Consider the following 13,178-nt stretch of genomic DNA (forward strand, 5'->3'; position numbering starts at 1 on the left):
TATACTACATAAAACATATCTGAACGAAACAGCAGACGAGCTGAATGAGCAGTATTTATGAACAGCAATGATACAGTGTTTCCTGGGTTACCGCCGTTTATAAACACTACTTTAATATGCATTGTTCAGAGGCAAGATGAAAAGAAAATACCACGTAAACTTTTCTAAAGACAGTCCGTGCCCCTCAGAGATACATTCATATAAACTCCTACTCCAATTGTATCGCGATTTGTTTGGCATCTCAACCGATTTGAATCGTCACATATTTGAAACGATTTTCAACCGGCTCGCGGTTAATCGTTACATCCCTAATTAATAGTGATAGTTATTATTTCTGCTTTTAAAAATTCCAGTGAAGTTGCCTTTTAGATATCCATTGTAAATTGATTTACGTTAATCTTGAATATTTTTTTTGTTTGTTTAAATAATTTCCACATTTAATTTCAATGATATTGGTCACTATTTTGTTACTGTGTGATTTCTGATACACATAAACATACTTGCAACTAAATAACTGTGAGTGAGGATCTTTGTCTTTGCTTTGTGGAAGTAAAGGGATTTTTAAAAAGGGGCTGTAGAGTCAACCTGACTTTCCATTAGCATCACTTCCATTAGCATCACTGTGCGTGCCACCCCCACTCAGCCTGAATGAAGAGAATAGAAGAGAGGGAGGGGCACAGGCCCAGTGCTCTGTTACAGCCTCTATTCAGCGTCCTGATGGCCCTAGCAGGGCGGATCATTAGTCGCACACAGAGGAAATGTTTCTATGTCACTCTTCAAAGAGGCACGAGGTGAGGGGTGGGGGGAGAGAACAGCACCCATTAGGGCTGTTCAAATCCATCCTTCTCTAGTGACACGGAGTCCGTTGGCAAGGAAACCCAAAAGTGAATTTGAAAGTGAAAGGCAGAAGAGGTTTCAGTTAAAGGAAGGCACTAAAGAGTATGAATTCCAATGGAATTTTATACCACTCAGCTTTTCACATGTGCTGGTTACATTTAAATACACCCCCAACTGTCTTGCCACATTAAATTTTTTACATTTTGTACCAGTTTATACAAAATATTAGGTATATACTCCTTTAAGGTATAAATGGGCAGTTGTAAAATGTCCTCCATGTCCTTTGATCATCTCATACCACTCCATATTTAGCGGCTGTGCTTGGAATATTAGCATGCTAACTAGGGTTGCAAAGGGGTGGAAAAATTCCGGTAAATTTTCCGGAAACTTTACAAAAATCCCTGGAATATTCCAAAAAATCCTGGAAAGTTTCCAAAATTTCTGGAATATTTCCGAAATTTACTGGAAATTGTCCACCTTTTTGCAACCCTAATGCTAACATACTGCTCATTCTTTTTCTACAGTATGCACAACAAAGCACTGTACACAGAATACTGTAGGTCATGTGTTGCATTGAAAGTTGAGCACATTGCATAGTGGGACTATGCAATGTGCTCAACTTTCAATTTTCAGTGTAACACATGACCTGGACTCAAAAATCACAGCTTATATAATTACATCATATTGAGCACAAAATATATTTTGAAGAATGTTGGTAGCCAAATCATGTTGGTGACCCTTGACTACCATTATATGGAAAAAAAAAAACCACACTTCTCAAAATATATATTTTATGTTCCAAAGAAAAAAAGAAATGGGTATGTTGAATAAATGATGACAGAAATTGTATTTTGTAGGTGAACTATGCCTTTAATTATGACTTCATCAATGTAGCATAGTACTGTTTTTCCGTTGCAGTATACTGTGCATTAGTAGTGTATTTAAGTATTGAGATAGTATTATATTCTAAATATAGTCCATGCGTTTACATGGCAATTATCTAAACCTGTCCAGTCCTAAAGCTTCATCAGGCTCAGCTACATAGCATCATCTGAAAGAGCCTGACCTGTGTTTTGCGCTTGATTGGCTGCTTGTTCTAGTGTGTCTCTAATCCTGTTGCTGGATGGTGTAAATGGGAAGCCTCTAAACGTTTAGAGGTATGAAAGCGCATGCAGGGTTTTAACAATGGCTTCAGCCTGGGGCCGTAATCTCTATTCTGGAAGCACGCTGCCCATGAAGGGCCCGCTCCATAACCAACCCCTGACAGCCCAGTCTTCCTTAGCGCTGCATAATCCTATTTGCTGGATTTTAGCCTGCAGTTTTGCAGCTGCTTATTCCATTCACCCCATTCCTGTTTCTGACTTGATTGGTTTGCACCTTTGTGATTGACAGCTCAATCTTAGAATGGGGATAATATTTTAGCCAGAGGACATTTGTAAATATGAAAAAAGGGATAGAACCTTAACAGTGCAAAGTATTAAGCAAATATATATTGTATAAACTACATTTATACAATTGATTTTTAACCAGTGGGAAAGAAATGGTACAATTTAAAAAAATAATTGGCTACACCACAAGTACATACTAACAAAAAGTATCCATTTAAGGGACTCTATATAGTTTTTAAATATTTAGACCAGACAATATAATGTAATATAATGCAGCAGCATTTATTTAAATATTTTGCCACAAAGAGATTTTAGCACAGGGACTCAAATTAATTGGTGATTTATTAATAATTGCTCAGGGCAAAGTTACATTTGTGAATGAAAATCCTGGAAAATTGGATTGTTGATCGATTTTGCATTGTTGTAAATGCATTTGTTTATATTTATGCTAAAGATTATGTTTATGCTATAGGTTGTAGAGCTCCGGACCCTTTGAACCTTAAATTTGGCTCAGGTTGGGTAATCTGCTCCACACTAAATGACATGTTTTCCCACACCTTTTTTTCTCTTAATGGATAAACCCCTTGACCCGGGTCATGAGACCAACAAGTCCTTTATTTCCTCTCATTGTGTGATTTATCATCCATAATCTTTGAAATGTGACATGTATGTGGAGCTGAAAAAAATAAAAAAGATACTTCCCCGATGAGAGGGCACAGCTGAGTTTTGAGCTTTCAGGATCACTTAAATAGATTAAAGTGGAAACCCTGAAAGCACAATTTCATTTAGATGTATATTACGATTCTGATATGTTACATTTGTGGGCAGTTTAGATGTCAGCTGACATGCATAGGTAGGGCTGTGTACAAATCACTGTTTAAGCAAATGTTAGAGGTCATTGTCCCCAAGGTAGACCTTTTATCCCCCTTTTGTATAACATCACAAAGGAAGCCCTCATGCTTCCTTGGATCCTTTCAAATTAAGATATATTAGCGGTTTTGTTTGGTGGAGAGGTTCTATTTATTTATTTATTAGTATTTAGACTTTCTTGCTGTTATTTGTTTAATTTTTTAGCTGAGGGATAAAGAAATTAGTGCAAGAAATTATACTATACTTATACTATAAAATATATTATATAGTTCCTCATAGCTTTTTAGTCTCTGTGTGCTTTGACGAAAACTGGTGAAGGTATTTCAGAAGTTGTGAGCAACTCCTAGCTAATTACCTGAAGATATTTAATGAATTCCCAAATGATCGCAACGTTTTTGGTTCTCTTGCTATTGTTTAAATTGTTGCAGATTTTTATTTATGTTTTTGCAGTAAAGTTCAGTCACAGTCTGTGGCTCTGTAGCTGTTCATAGAAGCAGCGATATTACACTTTCAGCTATTTTTTGTGCAGTCATAATATAATATATCTGGGGTTCTGGGGTCCCCCCCCCCCCTAACTTTTAAGTGAGTTCAGATGTCCTCACAAATGTGCATGTGTCTAAGTCCTTTCATTAAATTTTCTTTCAGCTGAGCATCGAGAAAACCCAGGCCATTGCTGAACAAGTGGAACTGAAGGCTAAGGTTGTGCAGTCAGAAGTGAAAACCATCACTCTTCGTCATAAGAAAGCTCTGGAGGAACGCGAGTGTGAGCTGCTCTGGAAGGTGAATGAATAAACAAACATTAATTCATGGAGTAGCAACTACCTTTTGAAAGTCTGTCTGCATATTTTAGCAGTGTTTTATAAAGTATCCAATCATCATACTTCAGTAAAAGTACAGATACCTTTATGGAAATTGACTCAAGTAAAAGTTAAAGTTGTCCATAAAAAACACTTAAGTATAAAAGTAACTGATAATAAAACTACTTAAGTAAATTTTATAAATAATGGCACAGCTGATTGTATCAGTGGCAACCTAACTGAGGGTCTAGAAATCTATTATAATAATATATAGATATTTCTGTCATGACAGCTCTCGGAGGAATTGGCATGGTAATGTACATGACAATGTTAATGTATTTGGTCTTGGTGGAATAGATCTGCTACGTTGCTGATAGGATATATAAGAGTTAAAGGGATTGTTCACAAAAAATACATTTTTGCAGGACAGTAGAAAAAAATGATACCCGATGGTCAAAGATGTTCAGTAGAGATGCACTGATACTGATTTTTCATGGCCGATTTCGACTGCCAGTTTTTTACAAGCAAATGAGCCAGTTGTGATATGATTGCCAATTTTTTTTATTATATTTATTTTGTTTTAAGCAAGAGAATTAAGAAAGAATTACAATTAGTAAATGAACAAGATGTTTTTCTGTTTTACAGGCAGAACTATCTGTAGCAATTGGAAATTAGAGGCAACCACTGTATTTTAATCGTGATCCATGCTACATGTAGCATGAGCACTTTCTGATTTAAATTAGGCTGTATAATTTCAAAATCTGAATTAAAAAAAATAAAAAATGGTCTGACTTTGGCTTTGTGGAATTATGCTACATAAAACATTTCTGCACAAAACAAAAACAGCAGAAAGGCTGAATGAGAATGCAAATGCACTCTCTGACAGCAGGTGGCACTTATGGAACAGCAGTAATACAGCGTTTCCTTGGTTACTGCTGTAAACAAAGCAGCGCTGCACTACTTTGTGCTTTAGATATGCATTATACAGAGGCAAGATGAAAAGAAAATGCCATCTGAACTTTCTGAAGACAGTCAGTTCCCCTCAAAGATACATTCATATAAACCCCATCCCGAATTCAATATTTGCATCGTGGACAGTAAGTTTGCTCTGCCTGCTGCAGTATTTTCTGTCTTTCGTCCATCTTCAGAATCCCTGGCCTCTGTTAATATCCTGTTTACAGACTTTGTACTATTTCCACACAAATTACATTTTGGAAAATTAATGCAATGCAGTTTATTTGCAAGTCTAGAGTTTGGCCGAAATAAAGCAAGAACCGTCCAGTTCCGATTTATGGCCAGTGCATCTCTAATGTCCATCTAACGCATGTTTACATAGAAAAACAAGCTTTTCATCTTGTTTGTCACTATTTGTTTTCATTACTACCATGGCCCCCTTTCTTGGAAAGGCGGGAGGGTTCTGTCACATGTCTTATCACACGTAATCACAAGTTCAAAATGTTTACTTAAGCCTAAAACATATTTACCTTGATAAAACACAGATTAAAACTTACACCAATAATGTCTTCAATTTAGATCCACAGTGGAGATCCGTTATGCTGGTGCTTCTTGAGTTTTATTCAGATTTGTGACTTGTGAAACAAATCATTTACACCTCTTCACGAACCAGATTGACAAATTCAAAGCAACAGAATTGGATCAAAAGATTCATTCACAAACTGGATATCACTATGACCGATCAGCAAAGATTGCTTTTCCTTTAATATGTAGTAAAGTAAAAGTCAGCAAAATATTTATACTCGAGTAAAGTACAGATACCCAAAAACTGTCCTTAAGTACCGTAACAAAGTAATTGCACTTCGTTACTATACATCACTATATTTGTAACATCAGGAACCATTTTTGTTTCCTGCACAGGTGGAGAAGATTCGACAGGTGAAGGCAAAATCCCTTTACCTGCAGGTTGAGAAACTTCACCATAATCTCACCAAGCTGGATAGTACTATCGCCACAGTGACACAGGTTCTAGAAGAGGGCCGTAGCATAGATGTCCTGCTAGCACGAGAGCACATGTTAAATCAGCTACAGGAGCTTAAATCCATCCGCTGCATCCTACAGCCCCAAGAAGACGATCGCATCATGTTCACACCACCAGACCAGGCTCTTCTGATTGCCATCAAGTCCATGGGCCTCATCAGCAGCGGAGCCTTCGCCACAGCTTCCAAAGCTCACGGTGAAGGCCTCAAGAGAGCACTGCAAGGAAAGCTAGCTTCCTTTACTGTCGTAGGGTATGATCATGACGGTGAGCCTCGGTTGTCTGGTGCTGACAGTGTCTCGGTTGTGCTTATGAGTCCGGATGGAAATCTGTCTAGCGCAGATGTTTCCGACCACCAAGATGGAACGTACACAGTCAGCTATCTGCCCAAGAGCGAGGGTGAGCATTTGCTCTCGGTGCTTATATGCAATCAGCACATTGAGGGAAGTCCTTTCAAAGTGATGGTCAAATCCGGTCGCAGTTACGGCGGTGTAGGCCTGCCCATTGCATCTTTCGGAGGAGAGGGCGATAGGGACGGGCAGCTGTGTCGGCCTTGGGGCATCTGCGTGGATAAGGAGGGCTACGTGGTGGTCGCTGACCGAAGCAACAACCGCGTGCAGATCTTCAAGCCTTGTGGCACGTTCCACCACAAGTTTGGCACCTTGGGCTCACGACCGGGCCAGTTTGACCGCCCTGCTGGAGTCGCCTGTGACAGCCAGAGGAGAATCATTGTGGCAGATAAGGACAATCACCGCATCCAGATCTTTACCTTTGATGGCCAGTTTCTTCTCAAATTTGGTGAGAAGGGAACCAAAAATGGGCAGTTCAACTACCCATGGGATGTGGCCGTCAACTCTGAAGGGAAGATCCTGGTTTCGGATACACGCAACCACCGTGTGCAACTCTTTGGACCTGACGGGACTTTCCTTAACAAATACGGATTCGAAGGTGCCCTCTGGAAACATTTTGACTCTCCTCGCGGTGTGGCCTTCAATCAGGAAGGCCACCTCGTTGTGACCGACTTCAACAATCATCGGCTGCTTGTCATCAGGCCCGACTGCCAGTCAGCACGCTTCCTCGGGTCTGAGGGAACCGGAAATGGCCAGTTCTTGCGGCCTCAAGGTGTAGCAGTGGACCAGGAGGATCGTATTATCGTGGCCGATTCCCGCAACCATCGCATTCAGGTGTTCGAACCCAACGGCAACTATTTATGCAAGTTTGGGACACACGGTAACGGCTTCGGGCAAATGGATCGCCCCTCGGGTATAGCGGTTACCCCAGATGGAATGATCGTGGCTGTGGACTTTGGAAACAACCGAATCCTCATGTTCTGACCTTTTAAGGTTTGAAATACAAAACTGTAACTGTGGACAACTGGAAAAGGAGATTTTGCACATCTATCAGGAGCAAATGTAGTTTTATTTAGCAAGTTGACAACAGTTGTAGGGACTTTATAGTTTTGTATGATTCTCAGTGATCGTGTAACACCAAATGCTTGCCGTTACAGCACACCGTTTTGACTGCTAAAGGCTGAGAGTGTTTTGCTCTTGGTATGTGTCTTCAAATCTTTTTTTTTTTCTTTTTTTTTTCTCAGGGAATTTCTTGCATTATTGAAATATGTTCTCTCTGCATTACACCTACCTCATCTAGCTTATGTATGAATGTACTCACATTTGTGCAGAGTCCGTGAAGTTTTATAAAGAAGCGTCTACCTCAGTGTTTTTTTTTTTCTTCGTTAATGTGAGAACGTAAAAAAAAACGAAACTAAATGAAGCAATGTTTGGGTATTTGCACAGTTCGCACAATTTTTTTTCCTGATTGTTACTGTGCACAAAAGTTATATCCCTGAATGTTTCTCATAACGATTGATAAAAACAAAGCTGCATGTTTTGGCAGAAACATTAGGAGAACGTTTTGATATATCTACTGCTATGTTTTCTTTTTTCTTTTTATTTTGTGTACATTTTAAATCAGACTTTATCTTTATCTCATACCTCATCTAAACCTTTTACCTCATTTACCGTATTATACCTCTGGGTCCATGAGCCTCATTACACATTTACCTCACTTTATGGTCTTTTCCATTTGAAAATTATGCAAGCAGTTACCAAAAATTAATATGCTGTATAACTGATGAAAAAGACTTCTAAACTAGACAAATGATCTGAATTTAGTAATTTAATAGGACCCTCATTATGTAATCAAGACTATGAGATTTGCTCTGACTATGAGAAATGCAACTGCAGAAGAACAGATACCCATGATTATTTTAAATGTGTTATGATAAAAGAGTAAAATGGAGGGTGTTCTTTAAAGAAGATCTTCAGATCGGTTTTATTTTTGGGGAGGGACAAATTGAAAGAATGTAGACAAGTGTATATCTAAGTGTAAAAATGACCTAGCCCTTATCTTTGTGTTTCTATAGTTTTGTTTTTCATATGCATGATTTAGGCAAGGTAAACTTGATCGACACAACTGGCAAACAAGGATATAATCCAGTTCCTCTCAGACTAAGGATTTTTTTTATATAGTGTTCTTTCAAGATAGGATGTATATTGAGGCCAGGTTCATAAGAGTCTTATTACAAACAGCTGCATTAGATCACAAGTTGGTTTTTGTTGTTCTATTGATAACAGCATGGCCTACAGTGCTTCCTGTGCCCATTTAAGAAAGATCTCCAGGGAGACCATTCACTCGGTCCGTGTAACATAATTTGAAAACACTTAGAATCAATTTAACCCAGTTTGAAATTGGATAGTTTGTGGGTAGGTTTTTTTTTTTTGCTTCTGTGTTCAATTGATTAAAAGAAAGAAGAAGAAAAAAGAGGAAGCAAAGCATTTGGGGAAAAGAAAAAATAATATATAATTATAAAGCACTGGTGTACAGCAGAACAAAAGCACATGCTCTCCCATTATAGTCTGCCTGAACTTCTTATGGAAGTTATTTTATGACCAACAGGAAAGTGTATCTCACCAAAGTTGTGTCATAACTCAAAATATGAAGTTTGCAAACAGGCAATGAGAATCACTAATCATTAAAATGAGAGTTTTTCCTTTCTGGTATTAAGTGGTCCATGGGAATTTGTATGTTCCTGTTCTTGCAAGCATCATGTGTGTGTGTTTTTGGATATTTTGAAATGGGTGAGCTTTATACGAACTTCCTTCTGAATGTGTGTGGATCCAGCTTGTTCGTACATATGTGTGGCAGGCCCACTTACACAACTAACTGTATATGTTTGTAATACTAACCTTTGGGGTTACTTTGCATGATGCTTTCTGTTTAACCTTTAGGTAGCATTTGAAACCAGAAAATTGTGGGAGTGCTGGACCATATGTTGGAAAGTGATCATGATGTTTTCCCCGCCGTTTTCTTATTGGCTGCAGTTATCTTGTGTCCTATCATGAGTATTAACGTGCTTGCATGTAGTTACCTGTGCCTTTCGTGATGCTAGATAAATTGGAATTGATTGTCTGCCAAAGGGTGACTATAGGAAATAGGCATGTGCCAAAAATGATTCTGAAAGTCACGGGTGCATTGAGCTTTTGCTTTTAATTTATAAAGTGAATCTTTCTCAGTTGTTTTTCTTTGTATATTACCTCATTATAAACAAAATATTGACTTCAAATTGTGGATCATCAGGCATATTTATGTTGGAGAGATGTTAATTGAGATAATGTTGCGTTTTATGCTTGGTGAGAGTGGGAAGTAGGCAGTTAGATTTATGAAAATTGATAGACATCTGCACATTAGATGAGAATAGACAAAAAAAAAAAGGACCAGCATGGGTAACGGAAGCCCGTTTAATGGATGTAAGGAGCTTATACAATAAAAAAATTAAGGATTTGCTGCTTCCACCAACAAAGATCTTCCCTGTCTTACAGTATTAATATCAGATTTGATTGGATGAATATTTAGCCACAAAGTTTTTTTTGTTTTTTTCCCCCTGAATCCCTGCTCTCTTTAAGAGGGAACTTTAAATGTATATTTTTGCATGCTGTAGAGGTCCTTGTAGACGGGTGGATGTAAAATATGGATGTTGGAAAACAAGGGGAGGGAGGAAGAAAAAATGTATAATGTACCAAAACAAAAACAAACACAAAAAGCGAATATCGTTTGTTAGCTTGTGGTGAGCGGTTGACTATATGATTGTACTATTTCTAGATAGCTTTACAGAGTAAGGTACCTCGCTGAGCTCCATTCAAATGCCTTACCACAGCTCCTTAATGTTAGCTTTTGGAATCAAATCAGAACTGAAAAACTGCCAAAGACCTCGTTCGAATGAAACCTCAGTGTGTGGATGTATTTATAAATCGATTTTTCATGTTTGCCCGAAGATTTATTCGTTTGGCATCGATCATTCTTGTATTTCAACAAGCTGTCGATATCTTAACATAGAGGTGAAACGCTCGTAGAACACGTCCCTGGACGATGGCTTCTGTGTGTAACACGAGTTTCTGAGCAGGTGCCCTACAGGACCAAAGATGGAAAAAAGTTTGAATCCAGCTCCCAATGAAAACTGATCTCCAACTGTGTGGTGGTAGAGTTTTATTTGACGAAGTTGTGATGACTCAGGAGAGACCAGTACAGATAAAGCCACTATATAAAACCCCTTTAGCGGTGATTTGGACTATATTAAAAGTGTAAGTTCTACTTTGAGAGACAATTCATTTTTTTAGGACTGATACTTTATCTAGATATTATCTGGCTCAATGGACATGAAAGTCAGTGTTATCAAACTCAGTCATTGCAAAAAAAAAAATCTTTCTTTCTCGTTTTTTTTTGTTTTCTTTTTCTTTCGTTGGACCTCCGGTCTCTAATTGTACGGGTTTTGTCACCATTTCTGGTGTATTCCAGCTTATGACTTCCTTACTGGAGAAAAACAGAAAATGTAAGTTTAGAATTGTGTGGTCATAGATGCTTTTATGATTGTGTTATCTTATGGGAAAAAAAGAGATGTGTATACACACGTTAAAACCACTCAGGTAGCTTTGTAGGGATTTGATTAAAATTCAATATTTGTTTCCTACAGTTTGATAGTGAATCCTTTGTTAGTACCTTATGAGCTTTTGTGTTGTTTTGTTGGTAAAAATGCTGTTATTGAATTGCATGGGTTTCTTTTCAACCATGTCACGGTAAACAGTCAGTGAGGGGGTGAGCAATTCATAACTTTTACACCAGCATGTCTCAGTTTTGCATTCTTCACAAAGTCCGAACTTGATTTGATTAATTTAAACCTCATGTAACTAAAGGAATCGTTTACCTCTATAATTGATGGATGGATATATTATGATAAATGTGTTTGCATTCAAAGGCTGTTACAAAATGTAAAAAAATGCCTTAAAGCTTGAAAAATAGGGTTTCAAGAAATTTGAGGCCAACAGTCTGTCTCTAAATTAGAATTATAGTGATAATAGACATTTAGACTTTTGATATTTACATCAGGCTTGGCTGTAAGAGAGGCTAAGCAAAGAGGTGTGGGGAGATTCTGGTCCAAAGTTCTGACCTGGAATCGGTTTTGCCTTTTAAAATAAAATGATTGTCCTTTCAGGTGTATGATATTGGTTTAGGAGCCCTCCAAGAGGCCCACCATTCTTTCCATCTCTTTTTGTTTCAGAACTCGCACTATCCCACCATCTATCACCCCCTCAACCAAAGCAACAGAACGGTCATTTATTACTCTCTGAATAAGGCTGATGAGGCTATATGAAATACATAGTGGTCTGCAGTCTTGTTCTTTTGTCTTTGTGGACTTTAAACATTTCCTATGCAGTTTTTTTGTTTTAGTTTTTTATGTTTGGTTGTTTATGATTTAAATAAAGTTATACCTCTTTGGATCCTGTATCTGTGCTGAGTGTTTTTACTTTAATAAAGAATTAGTTCCAACTGAAAACTTTTAATATAATTCTAAAAACGTCTCCCTTTAGGTCGGGGGTTCAAGTCTTTTTGCTGTAAATGTACTGATTTTTGTAAAGTAATGTTAAGAGTAACTTCTATTGTTAGTATGTTTCAAGATGAACACTTACTGATCTGAAACAGCTTATGTTTACTTGATTATCCATATATCCGTATTGTATTGTGTATTTTTTTATGCAAGTAGTCTGCTACACTGTTCTATAGACATCACTGATCAACATGACAAACTCATCAGAATTTCATCTTTCTTTTTGGTCATAAATATTAGCAACTGCATCAAATTGCAAATAATATAATAATAAAAAGGTATTATTCCAATTCTAATGAAGCGTATGTATTCTTCTTGGGTAGGCCTATACCAGAATGCTTTGGGACGAGATGGTTGACAAGATGAGAAAAACATAGATTTATAAATTGATTATATATTGAAAAGTATCAAAGTTCATTCGAATACAAATATTGTCTTGCACATTCACAGGAAACGCTTACTTCTGTTGAAAAGTAAGGTGGATAGTGTTTGAGAATATTCTGACGCTGTCGGGGGGGTCGGGTTTAGACAGTGTTGGGGGTAATGCATTACAAGTAACGCGAGTTACGTAATCAGATTACTTTTTTTCAAGTAACTAGTAAAGTACCGCATTTTTGAATTTACAAGAAAATATCTGAGTTACTTTTTCAAAAAAAGTACTTTGAGTTACAGTTACTTTGTTTTCCCATTTATTGGCTGACAAGTGTCCTGTCCCCATGTTGGGAGAAATCGGAAGTGCAGAGGAGTTGTGTGCGCTGTGTGAACATGTTACTGTAGTTCTAGACTAAATGTGAATGTGCATTAAATCATCCCACTCACAAAAAAAACAGATTTAGTATTCATCAAAATGAAGTGAAACGCAAACTCAGAATATGACGCAAACCTGCAATAATTAAATATGTTAAATAACACAAATGTATTTAATCCCATTTTATTAACCAATGTCTTTGCTGCTGACCTTTGATTATCCAGTTCAACCATACGAATAAGCAAAAATTACTTTAGATAAACTAACAATTGTGCTTCATTGTTTTTTTATTGCTGAAGAGTGTTGAACCTTCTTCTCCTGCATTCTACTGTACAAACGTGAATGTACTTTTCCTTCAGCCTGAGGTTTATTCAGTACACTTTTTGATGTGAAAGGGCTTTTACATTTGAACCTCTTATATTAAAAACAATCAAGCCCTGCTCATATTTAAAAAGTAACGCGAAAGTAACGCATTACTTTCCATAAAAAGTAACTAAGTAACGTAATTAGTTACTTTTTTAGGGAGTAACGCAATATTGTAATGCATTACTGAAGCGCTAATATAAGTAATAAATAAGGTAATATATTATTCTAATATGGTTAT

The 13,178-nt window shown here is 37.4% G+C and overlaps 1 protein-coding gene across 1 annotated transcript in view; it reads left to right on the plus strand.

Moving 5' to 3' along the window:
- Positions 1 to 11,724, plus strand: part of LOC107751884 (E3 ubiquitin-protein ligase TRIM71) — a 46,908-nt gene extending 35,184 nt beyond the window's left edge. Inside the window, exons 3-4 of the mRNA XM_016567652.1 lie at positions 3,741 to 3,875; positions 5,768 to 11,724. Coding sequence (XP_016423138.1) covers positions 3,741 to 3,875; positions 5,768 to 7,219 — 1,587 coding nt within the window. The 3' untranslated portion in view covers positions 7,220 to 11,724. The remainder of the gene's footprint in view (positions 1 to 3,740; positions 3,876 to 5,767) is intronic.
- The last annotated feature ends 1,454 nt before the right edge of the window (positions 11,725 to 13,178 follow it).

This window comes from Sinocyclocheilus rhinocerous, unplaced genomic scaffold (genome assembly GCF_001515625.1).
Source record: "Sinocyclocheilus rhinocerous isolate Xijiao unplaced genomic scaffold, SAMN03320098_v1.1 scaffold752, whole genome shotgun sequence".
Classification (NCBI taxonomy): domain Eukaryota; kingdom Metazoa; phylum Chordata; class Actinopteri; order Cypriniformes; family Cyprinidae; genus Sinocyclocheilus; species Sinocyclocheilus rhinocerous.